This window comes from Manis pentadactyla, chromosome 4, assembly GCF_030020395.1.
Source record: "Manis pentadactyla isolate mManPen7 chromosome 4, mManPen7.hap1, whole genome shotgun sequence".
Lineage (NCBI taxonomy): Eukaryota > Metazoa > Chordata > Mammalia > Pholidota > Manidae > Manis > Manis pentadactyla.
The window spans coordinates 156,225,694-156,242,826 of record NC_080022.1 but is presented as its reverse complement, the minus strand read 5'-3'; the positions used below and the strand labels follow the sequence as shown (position 1 = coordinate 156,242,826).

Sequence of the window (17,133 nt, the reverse complement as noted above, 5' to 3'; positions counted from 1 at the left end):
TCTGAAGTGGTATCTCATTGTGGTTTTAATTTGCATTTCCCTAATGATTAGTGATGTTGAACACCTTTTCATATACCCATTGGCCATTTGTATGCCTTCTTTGGAAAAACTCAAGTTTTCTGCTCGTTTTTAATCAGGTTATTAAGGATTTTTTCGTTATTAATTGTATGAGCTCGTCATATATTTTGGATATAAATCTCTTTTCAGATAAAAGGCTTGCTAATATTTTCTCCTGTTACATAGTTTTTTTTTCATTTTGTTGATTATTTCTTTTGCTGTGCAGAAGCTTTTTAGTTTGATGTAATCCAACTTAATTTTGCTTTGGTGACAGGTCCAAAAAAATCATTACCAAAACTGAAGCCAAAGAGCTTTCCTGTTTTCTCATACTTGTCTTACAGTATCAGGTGATACATTTAAATCTCTACTCCATTTTGAGTTGATTTTTATGTATGGTGTTAGATAAGGATCCAGTTTCATTTTGTTGCTCATGGATATCCAGTTTTCCTACCACCATTTCTTAAAGACACTATCCTTTCCCCATTGTGTATTCTTTATGCCCTTGTTGAGGATTAGTTAACCATGTATGCATGCATTCATTTCTGGACTCCATTCTATTCCATTGGCCTGTGTGTTGTATTTTATACCAGTACCATACTGTTTGATTACTAAAGTTTTATAATATAGTTTGAAATCAGGAAGTGTGTTGCCTCTAGCTTTGTTCTTTCTCAGTATTGCTTTGTTATTCGGGGTCTTCTGTGGCTCCATATAAATTTTAGGATTCTTTTTCTATTTTGGTTTTAAAAAATGCCATTTGGATTTTGACAGGGATTGAATGAATCTGTAGGTCACTTTGGATAGTAAGAACATTTTAACAATACTAATTCTAATCCATAAACACAGGATATTTCCATTTTTTTGTGGTTTTTCAATTTCTTTCATCAATGTTTTCCAGTTTTCAGTGTAAAGATCTTTCACCTCCTTGATTAAATTGATTCCAAAGTATGTTATGCTTTCTGATACTATTATAAATGGGACTATTTTCCTGATTTCTTTTTTCTTTTTTTGATAGTTTATTGTTAATGTATGGAAACACGACTGATTTTTCTATGTTGATTTTGTATCCTACAAGTTAACTAAATTCATTTATTAATCCTAACAGTTTTTTGGTAGAGTGTTTAGGGTTTTTTGCATATAAAATCACATCATCTATAAATAAAATTTAACTTGTACTTTTCTGATTTGGATGCCTTTTATCTCTCTTTTTTTATTTGCCTAGTTAGTTGCTCTGCCTAGGACTTTCAGTACTTTGTTGAATCGAAGTGGTGGGAGTATGGGCACTTTATTTTGTTCCTGATTTTAGAGGAAAAGCTTTCATCTTTTGACCATTGAGTATGATGTTATCTGTGGATTTGTCTATATAGCTTTTATTACATTGAGATAAATTCCTTCCATACCTAATTTGTTGAGAGTTTGTATCATGAAAGATGTTGAGTTTTGTCAAATGCTTTTTCTGCCTCTATTGAGATGATCATATGGTTTTTATCCTTAATTCTGTTAATGTGGTATATCACATTTATTGATTTGTATATGTTGAGCTAACCCTTTATTCCAGGGTTAAATTCCATTTGATCATAGTATATGATCTTTTCAATATGCTATGGAACTCACTCTGCTGGTACTTTGTTGAGCATTTTTACAACTGTATTATAGATATTGGCCTATAACTGTCTCTTTTCTTAGTGTCCTTATCTGCCTTTGGTACGAGAGTAGTGCTGGCCTTTTAAAATGAGTTTGGAACTTTTCCTTCCTCTTCAATATTTTGGAAGCATTTTAGAAGGATTAGTGTTACTTCTTCCTTAAATGGTAGAATTCACCAACAAAGCCATCTGGTCTTGGAATTTTCTTTTTCAGAAGTTTTGGTTACTGACTCAGTCTCCTACTTGTTACAAGATATTCACATTTTCTATTTCTTCATGAATCAGTCTTGGTAAGTTGTATGTTTCTAGGAATTTATACATTTGTTTTGAGTTATCCAGTTTGTGTCTAATTGTTCATTGTAATCTCATATGACCCTTTGTATTTCTGTAGTGTCAATTGTAATCTACTCTTATAATTTTGAGTCGTTTTTTGCTTAGTTAGCAAAGTGTTTATCAGATTTGTTTACCTTTTAAAAAAACCAATTCTTAGTTTCATTGATCTTTTCTATTGCTTTTCGGTCTCTATTTCATTTATTTCTGCTCTCATTTTGTTGTTTCTTTCCTTCTGTTAGCTTTGAAATTAGTTTATTCTTTTTCTCATTTCTTCAGGTATAAAGTTAGGTTGTTCATTTGAGATTCTTTTTCTTGACAGAGGTGTTTATTGCTATAAACATCTCGCTTAGAACTGCTTTTCCTGCATCCCATAGTTTTGGTTTGTTTTATTTCCTTTTTCATTTGTACTTAGATTTTGAGTTCTTTTGAGTTCTCTTTTGGTTTCTTCTTTAACTCATTGGTGGGTCACATATGTATTGTTTAATTTCCATATATTTGTGAATATCCCAATTTTCTTCATGTTATTGATTTCTAATTTCATGCTGTTGTGGTTGGAAAGGATTGATGTTACTTCAATCTTCCTAAATTTCTTAAGATTTATTTTTGGCCCAATATATAATCTATCCTGGAAGATATTCCATGTGTACTTGAGAAGAATGTGTATTTTGTTGCTGTAGTTTTGATCCAAATCATAACTGTAAGTACACTAAATATGAGTGGTCTAAACATCTCAAAAAGCAGAGATTATCAGATTGGATAACCATAAAAGAATGAACTACTGATACATGTTTCAACATGAATGAATTACAGAATCACTCTGCTAAATGGAAAAGACAGATACAAATGATTACCTACTGTAGAATAACATTTACATGGATTCTAGGAAAGGTAAACAGAAAGCAGACCACTGGTCAACAGGTCAGCAGTAAAAGAGATTGACTGAAAAGGGATAGGAGGGAAATTTTGGGGGGTACTGGAAATATTCTATATTATGATTGTGGTGGTGGTTACATGGCTATACGTTTGTTAGAATTTCTCTACATGTATATTGGAAGTTTGTGAATTTTATAGTATGTAAATTATTTCTAAATACAGCTAATTAATAATGTACATGTAGGAATTCAGGGAATGTAAAGATGAATAGAAATATTTTAAATGAACTGAGAAGTACTGAAAAACCAAACCTCTCTATTATAATAAAATGATGGAAGTTCAAAATGTTACAAGCTAATATGATTTTTTAAATGAATAATTATCCACTCTATTTTTAATGTATTTTTAAATTATTAGGTTGCACTAAAGCAACGATATAATGACCAGCATTCAAAATCGAGAGGTCTTTTACCTGGTCGTCAATGGTATGAAATTCAAGCATACAGGGCCTTAAACCAGGCCCTAGGTAGGTAAGTGGAGTGAAATGTAATATAATGTATCTGCAGTATTGTCTGTGACCAGGACTATATGTAGAGCTAGTTTTGCTACTTATTCCTTATAATGAATATGATAGAATTTTATTTCACTAGAACCCTAGGAATAGGTATATTTTCATATACCTATGTGAATAGATAGATGTTACAAGTGAAAGTTGAAGAGTCAATGAAATGAATGAAACTCAAAACAGAGTTCAACATTTGCTGAAGTTTAAAGATTTGTGATTACTGGTCAAACAATGAATGTCACAGAAAGGTGCTTAGTAAATATCTGTAGAATCTCACTATCAAACAATAAAAGTTTTATCTTGTGAGCCTCAGAACCCAGATCATGATTTTATGGGTAAAAAGCAAGCAATTCAAGAAGGGCTAAAAAAAATCACACACATAAGTACTAAAGAATTTACAGTAACAAGAAAATTTAATTAAAATACTCCTTTTTCTAAGGATTCTGGTCCTTTAATATTTGTGCTTTGTGGAACTAGTTATTAAATCACCATAATGATTTCATGTTGTAGGGCATCAGTTCTTAATTTATAAGCAGTATAATTATTAGATTTTCTATAATATTTTATATACTCTGAAATTGTAATTAGTTTAATCACGTAATGATTTTTTCCTTGTGAGGCTGTAAGGCTTTCAGATAATACAAATAAAAGAACAACAGTTAAGAATCAAATCATGAAAATTGACCATTTGATGTATTTTCAGTTCAGCCAAAAGACCCACAGTTACCACTATCTGACCTAACCAATTACAGAACTTAGATTTTTCTCCAGTATTTTCACTCACATTAGCCCATTTACATATAGCTGATGACATAGGAATGCAAAGCTCGATTTAACTCCCAGAACCCATCACCCACGCCGTTCCCTATCTTTTCAGAGTGATATTCTACAGGTGCTTCTCTTCAAACGGAATGATTCAGTTCTGTGGTTCTGTTGACGTGGTTAAGCTGCTGCCCCTGTCTTTAGAAATCCCACTGATATTTGTCATCAGGTTGCACTGCATATTGTTCTTGAAGCATTTCATTTGCTTACTCTGTCTATCCCTGTTAAATGACTTGTTTTGTTTTGTTTTATTTGAATTTTAATATTCAGCAAATAGTTTCTAGGGGAGCCTGAATATATGTTTTAATTCTTGACTTTTAGTTATGCTTTAGTTCACAAAAGTAATATTCTTACCTTAGTTGGTTATTTTTTCCTTTTAATATAAGCAATGCCTTGAATTTCAAGAAAAAATTTGAAGCAAAAGTACATATGTATCCTACTATGTCATTTAATAACTTTTTCTACATATATTAAACAGATAGTGAGAGATGAAATTACTTATCTATAGTCACATAGCTACTAAATGGATCTTCACATCTTGGCCCTACCTACTTTTAAAAGCTTAGGACTGCTTTTTCATCTTCATCCTTATACCCTACCTCTATCCACTAAAGTTCTCACTATTAAACTTAAACATCTCTCTTTTACACTATTAAAGATATTGTATCCTTTTATTAGTTTTTGCCTTGGCATACAAGCTTCCATACAATTCATCTGGCAAGTTTACCAATCAAAACCTAGTTGACAGTCATGTCCTCTATAAAAACTGTTTTTTACTTCTCCAAGTAGAGTTATTTACTCCCTAGGAAACCCATAACATTTTATATATTATCTTTATCATAGCATGTATCTCACTGTTTTATAATAGCCTGTTTATATATATATATATATATATATATATATATATATATATATATATCCTTCCCTGAACATGTATTATACAGTTTTGCATTCTTAGCAACCAACAATGTCTCAGCTTGGGGCATAGATTGCTCAATAAATTCTTGTTGAATTAGTGGAAAGTGCTAGATTCAATGCTTTTCCCACTATACTGTATAGGTCAGAAAGCTTCTATAGCTTCAAAGCATACTGTTGAATTTCATAAAAAGCATGTGTTAGTAATATTGATATATAATACTGTAGTTTTAGTATTTTATTAATTAAAAAATGGATAGCCCAACTGTCATTATATCGGTGTTCAGGGAAACAGTTTCAACAAGTAGCAACTTATTGCAAAGAAACATATTCACCTAAAAATCAAGTGAATGTTTTACATCGCTTGATAAAAATCATAAAGTGTATGATTGACATAAAAAGGTGCTTATACTCAGACCCTCTTCTTATAAGGAATAAGTCTAGAAGGTCTAAAGTAAGCAGAAACAAATTGAGTCTAAAAAATCTTTTTTTTAAGCCCACATGGGACTGTTAGAGTATTTGAAGTAATGCAAGTCTGTGAAATGTAATAACAGCCTTTGGGAATGTACCAGATGGTTTTGTTACAACTGCACTGAGTTTCCTTACAGGTCTGCTTTACTAAAAGTATAATCTTTGTCTCAAGTGGGCATAATTCATTTGAGCAAGGCAGTATGAAAACAATGGAAAAAGGAAAAGTGAAACCTTTTTCTCTGAACTGTTTTGTTACCTTAAATGCTTTTCTGCCATAAGACATTTTAAACATAAACCAAAGTGGAACCAAATAGAGTGGCATCCTGACTTTCCATTGATTTTCAACGCTGTTCTATAATATGGTAATATTTTCCTATCCTGACTAATATTGTGGTGTGATCCCTCAGAATCTATGATTACTTTAAAATAATACCAAAAATCATAAAAAATTTAGATGTTTTAGTATATTGGGAAAATTAAACATTTATGTTAATCTTCACCCCTGATGAAAATACCATGACAGTAAAGGAATAAAAATGTCAAAGTTACAGAGTTAATGAGTGGGAGAGGAAACAATGACAGGTGAGATGTCAACAAATTTTGAACACTGGAAAACAGATGAATGATTGGCTTAGCAGGCAAGAAAAAGCTAAAATTTACACAGTTGTGAAAGATAATATCCTCAAGATTCAGGCATGGGAAAGCTTAGGACATGGCAGTTCTCTAAAGTATTAGTTAAAGTATGGTCAAATTCAAGAGGATTGGTTCTAAGTTAGTATAAGATGTGGTAGTTAGACAGTCCTCCTCCCTACCCAGGTTTACTCTATAGAGAGATTGAACTAAAGTCTGTATGTTCTTCAACTCCAGGTACAACTAGGGACTTATTAAAGGGAGGTTAAGAAAAGTCTACCTACTGAATGTGAGAACTCCATCCCCTTTTTCTTCTCAAGTCTGAATAGGCTGACAGTCTCATACTATACTCCAGAGCAGGAAAGTACAGTATTCTTCTCTAGGGAAATTGACTACTCCATGAGTAAAGACTTACATATAGTAGCAAAGTGGCCCTGTTCCTAACTGATTACCTTACTGCAAAGCCTCCCAGTCTGTAAGCTCTACCTATGTATGCAGAGCTGCCAATCAGTGTTTTAGTTTCTTACTCTTAATTAAATGCAGTCTTCAGTGGATATTCAAAGTCTGTAATGTGTAAAGTAAAACAGAGACCAAAACAATAGTAAAACATTACCAACAAAGCAAAAGCAGAGTGGGACAATGTGTAGAAAACAGAAGGAGTGCTATAGGACAGGGGTGGGCAAGGCTTTTCTGTGAAGAGCCAGACAATATATATTTTAGGCTTTTGGGGATACATAGAGTCTCCATCCAAACTCTTCTTTGTTTTTACTTTAACCCTTTGAATATGTGAATATCATTCCTATGCTGCAGGATGTACAAAAATAAGATATGGGCCAAATTTTCCCTGTAGGCTAAGTTTGCCAACACATGGATAGAAGAAAACTTAAATATATGTATACTGATATATATATATATATGTATATATATATATATATATATTTAAGAAAATAGGAACTAAATATATATATATCAGTACTAACTACAAAGAGGTAAGATATTGTCTTCATGAAACAAGAACAGAAAAGAAGAAAAATTTCCTAGACTTGAACATGATAACAAATTTTAGAGGCAGAATCAATCTTCGAAGATAAAATTGAAATCTAAAGCCCGAATGATCAATAAACTGTAAGATGGAGTAAGCCCTTCAATTTGCAAGGATCTAAAACATATACTTCAAATACATACTTTCTTAGGATGCTACTAGAAGATATGTTCCATGAAGTAAGAGAAAATTCAGAAGGATAAAAATCAAGGTTGTAGGAAGCTTAAAATTCCAACCCAGAAGAGAGAAAAATAGAATTCCCAAAATAATCAGGAGGAGCTCTGAGATGACAGCTGTACATTAAGCCCACAGTAGTCACTAAATTGGTTTCCGAGGATAGAGACTTTGACCATACTGAGAAGAATTTTTATAGCTGTGGCAAATTTTGGGAATTAATAAATGATAGGAAACATAAAGTTAAGCAAAAAAGGAGAGAAACAGTTATTAACTCCAGAGAAGGCAAAAAATCTTGTATAAGAAAAGTAATCATAGTACACCATGGAACTCATCTGCAAATAGTAATCCACTAAATACTGATTTACATAAAAATTGTGATATAACTCTACCAGGAGAATGGACAGGTGGTAAAGTATCAGTAATATAGATAAACAATATCTTTTATTGGAAGAGTCAATATATAATTTTAAAGTTCAAAAACCAAGAAGTTGTAATAGTATAAACGTTATTTAGAAATATGGAGGTAAGTGACTAAATGGACTAAGATTTAAAAATAATTGTTTGTGGATTAGTAACTAGATGGGTGTGGTGTGGTAGGTAAAAGATGAGTTCTGTTTTTTATTGTAACTGTTATAATACTATTTGACTTTTAAACTATGCTTGTATATTTGATTAAAACTAAAATTCACAAATCCAGTATTACCACTTTAAAAATAACCTGGAGGTTCTTACAGCACTAAACTATGTTTTCTACCTTTATCTTGCATCTACCTACCACTTCAGCATTTTATTAATAATAATAATAATAATAATAATAATAAGGGAGAAATGTGGGATTCACATATAAATCAAGTATAAAAATCAAACGAATATTCATATTTGACCTGATTGTTTATAGTTCACAATGCGTGATCAAAACCGAAAGTTTCTGTGATGACTGCCCTTGCACTGTTCACCATGTAAGAACTTGTTTGTTATGCTTCAGAAGATTGGAGACTGTTGAGAATTAGGCTTGGGGTTGATTAATGATTGTGCATTGAGTCCCCTATACAGAATTTTATTGTTGTTAACAACCATTTGATCAATAAATATGAGAGATGCCCTCTCAAAAAAAAAAAATAGTATAACCACTTAGAAGTTAATTTACATTATCCTGTAAATTTGAACACTTGCTCATAATGAATGAAAAAAGAGAAAAAAAAACCCTCAGATTCCTAACTATAAGAAAAGGAAAGTGAGTAAATAAACTTATATAGTGGAATATGACACTGCTGTGAAAAATAATAAACTCCAGTGACCCTCAAAAAAAAAAAAAATAACCTGGAGGTTTAAAATCTAGATAATATCGAGTATGCATACTTTGTGTATGTAGCAGCTATTTGAGTACTGTGAAAAGTAAGTAGAAGCAGCCAGACTGGGGAAGAAGACTGAAATGCAAAATATTGATAACCTGATTGGAATAAATATATTAATGTCAGATAAAATAGAATTGAGAGCAAAAAAAAACAACTGGGGTATTAAAAAAGGAAAATTACATAATGATAAAAGGGTCCATTTACCAAGAAGACATAGCAATCCTAAATGTGTATGCACCTAAAAACAGAGTTTCAAGATACATGATGCAAAAAGTGACAAATCTGAATAGAAAAATAGACAAATACACAATTATAGTTGGAGACTTCAAAATTCCTCTCTCAGTTATAGATAGAAATAGTAAACAGAAAACCAATAAAGTTATAGAAGCCTTGAGCAATGTTATTAATCAACTGGACTGAATTGACATTACAGAGCACACTATCCAACAGTAATAGAATAAATGTTCTTTTCAAATGCACAAGGAACATTTACCAATATAGACCATATCCCAAGTGATAAACTTATAAAAAATTTTTTTAAGAATTGAAATCATAGTAATTGTGTATCCTGACCCTAATGGAGTTAAACCAGAAATCAATGACAGAAAGATAACAGAAAAAATGTCTAAATAATTGGAAATTAAGAACATACTTTTTTATAGTCACTATGGAAAGCAGTATGGAGGTTTCTGAAAAAACTAAAAGTAGAAATACTGTACAACCCAACAGTTACACTTTGGGAATATACTCAAAGAAAAAAAAATCACCAGTTCAAAAAGATAAATGCACCAATGTGTTTATTGCAGCATTAGTTACAATAGCTAAAATATGGAAGCAACCTAAATGACTATCAATAGATGAATGGATAAAAAGAAAGATGTGGTACGTGTATACAATGGAAGATTAACCATAAGAAAGAACGAAATCTTGCCATTTGCAACAACATGGATGGCCTTAGAGTGTCTATGCTAAGTAAAATAAGTCAGAGAAAGACAAATACCATATGGCTTCACTCATATGTAGAATCGAGAAAAGCAAATGAAAACAGAAATAGACTCATAAAGAACAGACTGGTGATTGCCTTAGGGGGCAGGGTTGAGGGGATGGAGAAATAGGTGAACGGGAAAAAGTAGAATGTTTGATATCTGTATCCGGGTGATGGTTGCATGAGTTTGTATACATATCAAAATTCATCAAGCTGTACACTAAGATTTCTGCATTTTATTTTATGTACCACAATATAAAACATAATTTTAAAAAATTATAAAGGACATACTTCTAAATAATCCATAGGTAAAACAGGAAGTCTTAGGAAAATTATAAAATATTTTGAACTAATCAAAAATGAAAATCAACATCAAAATTTGTGCGCTGTAACTATAGCATTGTTCAATGGGAAATTTATATTATTAAATGTTCATTTTGAAAAGGCAGAAACGTCTCAAATCAATAATCTAAGCTTCTACTTTAAGAAGCTAGAAGAATAGGAAACTAAATGTAAAGCAAACAAAACAGGAACTAAATATATATCCATCAAGTTGAAAGAAAAAAGAAAAAAAATCAATTAGATGTAAAAGTCAATAAAACTGATTTTTCAAAGACTATGAAGTTGACAAACCTCTGGGTAAGTGACAAAAAAGGAGAGCTACAAATTATCGATATCTGCAATAAAAGAGGTGACACTTATACCCCCAGATGTTAAAAGTGTAGGGAAAACTCTGTACACATATATTCAACAACTTAGATGAAACGGGCTAATTACTAAACTCCCTCAAAACACCAAAATTTAAGATGAAATAGATAACTTGAGTAATCCTCTAGTAAAGAAATTTAATTCTTAATCGAAAACCCTCTAAAAAAATTTCCACCCAGTTCCCTGGAAGACCCCATTGACAAACCTTACCAAACATTTAATGAAGAAATAACACCAATTCTACATCATCTCTTCTAGAAAATTGATGAAATCCTTTCCAATTAATTTTATGAAGAAGAAAGAGGGAGGAAGGGAAGGGAGTGAGCAAAAGAAAGGAAGGAAGGAAGGAAGGGAAAGAGAGGGATGGGAGGGGAAATTACAAACCAAAATCTGTTGTGACATAGGTGAAAATATTCTCAACAAAATATTAGCAAATTGGGTGAAATCTACAAAAATGATGTAGTTAAGGACTCTGAAAATTCTTTATCAAAATAATGAGAAAACACAAAATAGCTAGAATCAACTTTTTCAAAATTTTGTAAATAAACCACTTTATAGCATTCCAGGAAATATTTATTCATGAAAATGGCTGAATCTCATTAGGAACAGTGTGCTTTGTGGCATATTTAACTTGCCCAGTTTTCATCTCCCTCTTTCCAAGTTCACAGTAGCTTTCATCATGGTGTAAGCCAGCAACCTTCCAACTACTAGAAGGGCTAGATTTTATTCCTGGAGAATTGTCATTATGGAACCTGTCTGGTGGTTCCCTGGAAGACCCCATTCACCAGGCTGTCTTTATTTGACCTGACTCAGAGCTAATCCAGGCAGTGTTAACTTCACAGCTTCCTGAGACAATGTGTAAAAATTGGGGCAAATAATAGACTAACTAAACAGCTTAAAGTGAAAAGCTGGGAATTGAGATGTACATAGGGGGCTTTAGAAGTTCCAACATATTCCTGGGGCTTTAGTGGGTTGTGCATGTGTGTAGGACAGTGCTCATGACAGAGATGTGTACATACTCGAGACTAAGCTCTCACTTCTGACTGCCCTTGAGGCTCTGCTGAAGCAGGAAGTGAAGAGTAAAGCAGAGTTGTTACTTGCCTGGCTGAGGATTGAAAGCATATCCAAAAACAGATGCAAAGCCTCTTGGCGAAGAATGGGAGACATGCTGGTTCCGGATGTTTAAGGAAATCTCTGTCTAATTATTAGTTGACCACTAAGCTGACTTAGCCATGGTCATACCTGACAGAATACAGACTACACAGCATTATTTCAAAAAAGTCACAAGAACAACAACAAAAATCCTTGAGAGGAAGAATCTCATTTCTACAGTTGCCACATTATATTATTTAAAATTACTGTTTTAAAAAAATGACACATGCAAAGACCGAAGAATGTTTATGCCCATATACAGAGTAAAAAGCAATCAATAGAAAGTGTCCCTATGGAAGTCCAGACATTGTACTTAGTATACAAAGCTATTTTAAATATGGAGACATACTAAGGAATGTGTTTAAAGAACTATGGAGAACTATGAGAATGATGTCTCCCCAACTAGAGAATATCAATAATGAGATAAAATTTTTTTAAAAGGACTTAATGGAAATTCTGGAGTTGAAAAGTACAATAACTAAAATAAAAAATTCATCAGAGGGTCTCAACAGCAGTTTTGAGCAGGAGGAGGAAAGAATCATTTTATTTAAAGATAAGTTAATTGAGATTATTCAGTCTAAGAAACAGAAACAAAAAGACTGAAGAATAATGAACATAACCTTGGGGAACTGTTGGATTCCAGCAAACATACCAATATATACATAATGGGACTCTTAGAAGGAGAGAAGAGAGAGAAAGCAACAGAAATATTATTTGAAGAAATAATGGCTAAGAACTTCCCAAAATGGATGGAAAGCATTAATCTACACATTCAAGAAAATCAGAAAACTCCAAGTAGTTTAAATTTTAAAATGTCCATATGTAGACATGTCATAATCATACTGTCAAAAGACAAAGAGAGTATCTAGATAACAGCAAGAGAAAAACAATTCATCACATACAAGGCATTCTCAGGAATCTATACAGATTTCTCATTCAAAACCGTGGAGAGCAGAAGACAGTGGATTGACATAGTCAAATTGCTGAAACAAAAAGACCGTAAAAATCAAGTCTTTACCTAAGAAAACTATCTTTCAAAAATGAAGGAGAAAGTAAGGCATTCTCACATAAACAAAAACAGAGAATTAATCTCCAGATAACTTGTCCTACAAGAAATAACTAAAGGGAATCCCTTTTCAGCTGAAATGAAAGGACACTAGGCAGTAACTCATATTTACATGAAGAAATAAGGAATATCTTTCTGTAAAGGTAATTTCATAAGTAGATATTAAAAACATATACAAATGTATTTTTATAGCTGTTTTCCTCCTGATTTTTAAAAACAACTGCGTAAGACAATTTCAATCTTTGGTAATAGGAATTGTCTTGGGGGTCCCCAGTGCCACCCTCAGGTTTAGTAACTCACTAGGAACAGTGAGAGACTCAGCATAAATTGTATGCACACCTTAAGATTAATTACAGGGGAAGGATACCAAGCAAAATCAGCAAAGAGAGTAGGCTCATGGGCAAAGTATAGGGGAAACCAGGCACAAGAAGGATTCACTCATTGGAGTCTTACAGGACAGCAGTTCCCCAGCAATGAGTTGTGGTAACACCTGTGAAATACTGTCATTGATATTTACTTGTTAAAGATTCAGCACCCAATATTTTCATGTGGGACTGGTCACACAGTCAGCATCTGCTCACACTTCCCAAGTCCAGACTCTCAGAAGCAAAGCAGATGTTCAGCCTTAATCATATTTGCACCAATATTTTAGACACTGTGAGCCTCTCATCAGTAAGTTACCAGAACCCTCCTGAAATCTAAGTTCCTAAACACTAAGAGCTACCGTGTATGCAGCAAGCCTTTCTAAGGATAAACAATTTGGCCTTCAGTGTTAACTCTTCTGCACAGGCATACAATCCATAAAGATGTAATTTTTGTTACAGTAATAGCACAAAGGTGAGGAGGGAAAGAACAGAATTATACAGGAACAATGTTTCTGTATACTATTGAAATTAAATTGGTATTAAATCCAACCTGATATAAGTTGGATGTTGATTAAAATCCTCAAAGTAACCACTAATAAAATAATTCAAAAGAGTAAGACAAGATATTAAACATGGTATGTAAAAATATCTATTACATAAAAAGAAGGCAATAATGGAGAAATAGTGGAACAAAAAACATTCAGAAAAACAGTAAAGTGGGTATTTACAAAATAGCTAAGTAAATTCTACCTTATAAATAATTACATTAAATATAAATGGATCAAGCACTCCAATCAAAAGGCAGAGACTAGCAAAATGGATTTTTTTTTAAAAACAGGATCCAACTATATGCTGCCTGCAAGAGAAAAACTTTTGTTTAAAAACACAAATAGGTTGAGGTTAAATGGTTGGGGAAAAACGTACCATGGAAACAGCATACCAAAGAGAGCTGGTTTGTTTGTACTAACATCAGAGGAAATAGACCTTTAAGATAAAAATTGTTACTAGAGACAGTAACTAAATTATCATGGTAAAATTGTCAATCCATCAAGAATATGTATGTAATCGTTATAAACATGTGCAACTAACAAGAAGGCCCCAAATCATATGCAGCAAAAACTGTCAGAAGTAGACAATTCAACAGTTATAGTTGGAGACTTTAATACCCTGCTTTCAGTAACTGATAGTGCAACTAGAAAGAAAAATCAACAGAAAGTGTAAGTCCTGAACAACACTCTAAACCAACAATTACAAACCAAACAGGTATCTACCGTACTCCATTCACCCTACTTCAATGGAATACACATTCTCCTCAAGTGCACATGGCACTTGAGGTACAAAATAAGTTTCAATAAATTTTAATTTATTAAATTTTTAATCTAATTTTAAATCTAAATTTAAATAATTTAGATAAGATGGCCAAATTCGTAAAAAGACACAATTCTCCTCAAGTGCACATGGCACAAATTCATAAAAAGACACATTCTCCTCAAGTGCACATGGCACATTCTTCAGAATAGACCTTATGTTAGACTACAAAATGAGTTTCAATAAATTTTAAATGGTTAAAATCATGGAAAATATCTTTTCTGATCACAGTGGAATAAAACAAGAAATCAATAACAGAAGGAAAAATGGAAAATTCATAAATATGTGGAAATGAAACAATATTTCTTAATCAGTGGATCAAAGATGAAGTCATAAGGGAAATTAGAAAATACCTTGTGATAAATGAAAACAAACACAGCACACCAAAATTTTGAGGGTATAGTGAAAACAGTGCTCATAGAGAAATTTATAATTTAAGTGACTATATATTTTTTTACATCTGAAATCAACCTTCTACCTTAAGGAATTAGAAAAAGAAGGGCAAGCTAAACCCAAGGCAAGCAGATCAAAAAAAGTAATAGACATTAGAATGGAAATAAAGGAAACAGAATAGAAAGTACAGTAGGAAAAAAGTCAGGGTATCAAAAGTTGTTTCTTTGAAAACACAAAAAATTGACAACCTTTAACTAGACTGACAGAAAAATGCTAAAGGATTCAGTTTACTAAAGTTAGGAAGAAAGAGGGGATGCTACCACCAACCTTACAGAAACATACAGCATTATAAGAGAATGTCTCGAGTAAGTGTATGAGTATAAATTAGATAATTTAGATAAGATGGCCAAATTCATAAAAAGACACAAGCTATGGAAGCCAACACAAGAAATAGGAGGTCCAAATAGACCTTTAACAAGTAAACAGATGTAAGACTTAGTAATCAGAAAACTTCCCGCAAAGAAAATTCTGGGACCAAATGACTTCACTGATGAATTCTAGCAAACATTTAAAGAAAAACTAACACCAGTCTTTTACAAACTCTTACAAAAATTAGAAGACCAAAAATGTACCAACTTATTCTTTGAGGCCAGTACTGCCTGATACCAAAGCCAATCAAAGACACCACAAGAAAAGAAAATACAGAACAATATTTCTTGTGGCTATAGATACAAAGCTCCTCAACAGAAAAGTAGGAAACTGAATCTAGAAGCTTACTAAAAGGATTATGAACAATGATCAAGTGAGATTTATCCCAGTGATGCAAGGTTGGTTCAACATCAAACCAATTTTGTTCTTTCAACTAAAATTAGTCAATGTAATATACCATATAATTAGAATAAGATACAAAAATCACATTATGTTTTCAAGGTAAGACAGTATCTAACACATTTTCATAAAACACTCAACAAAGTAAGAATAGAAGGGTACATCCTTAACCCTCTGGCAAAAGACTGAAATTTTCCCTTAAGTTCAATAATAAGGATGTTCACTCTCAGTACTTCAATACTGTATTGTATTCAGTATTGGTTGTACTGGAGTGTATACAGGACACTCAGGCAAGGAAAAGAAAGGAAAGACATCCAGATTGGGGGAAAAAAGTAAAATTGTCTTTAAATTTGTAAATGACATGATATTCAAAATAGAAATCCTAATGAATCCATTAAAAAATAACTATTAGAGCTAGTGAACAAGCTCAGCAAGTTACAGGAGACATATTCACTATAAAAAATCAATTGCATTTTTATACACTAGGAATGAACAATCAAAAATTAAATTAAGAAAATCCATTTGCAATAGCATAAAAAAAATAAGATACTTAGGAATGACTAACAAAAAATGCAAGGCTTGTACACTGAAAGCTGCAAAACATTGAAAGAAATGTCTAAGTAAATGGAAGAATTCCATGATGATGGATTGAAAGACTTACTGTTAAGATAGCAAAACTCATATTGATCTACAAAGACAGTGCAAGCCCAACCAAAATCCTGACTGGATTTCTTGAGAAGGTGATCCTAAAATTCATGTGGAATTTGAAAGAAACCCAGAATGGCCATAAAAATCTCAAAAAGAAGAACAGTATTGGAGAACTGACAATTCTTAATTTGAATTTTACTGCAAAGCTACAATAATCACTGTATTGTACTGGCATGATAAAGCAGTAGGTAGGTTTTGAAAGTCCAGAAACACTCCTACATTTACAGTGAATTGATTTCTGATAAAATTGCCAAGACAGTTCAATGGGGGAAAGAGTAATCTTTTTAACAAATGGTGCTAGGATAACTGGATATCTGCATACAAAAGAATAAAAGACTCCTACCTCACATCATATACAAGTTAACTGAGAATAGACAGAAGACTAACAAGATGTAAATCTTCCTGACCTTGCATTAGGCTATGGTTTCTTAAATTAACATCAGAAGCGCAAGCAACAACAAAAAATTATATAGTTGGAGTTAGAAAGTTAAAAAACTTCTGTTCTTCAAAGGACATTATTAAGAAATGGAAAAGAATTCACACATTGGAGAAAATATTTGCCAATCATGTATCTGATAAGGATCTAGTATCCAGAATATATAAAGAATTCTTAACAATTGAATAATAAAAGGGTAAATAATGTAATTTTTAAGTGAATCAATAATTTGAATAGACTTTTC

General features: G+C 32.3%; 1 protein-coding gene across 1 annotated transcript in view; it reads left to right on the top strand.

The window, feature by feature from the left end:
* Positions 1-17,133, top strand: part of BRIP1 (BRCA1 interacting helicase 1) — a 201,871-nt gene that overhangs the window by 176,099 nt on the left and 8,639 nt on the right. The window contains exon 17 of the mRNA XM_036911125.2: positions 3,321-3,433. Coding sequence (XP_036767020.2) covers positions 3,321-3,433 — 113 coding nt within the window. The remainder of the gene's footprint in view (positions 1-3,320; positions 3,434-17,133) is intronic.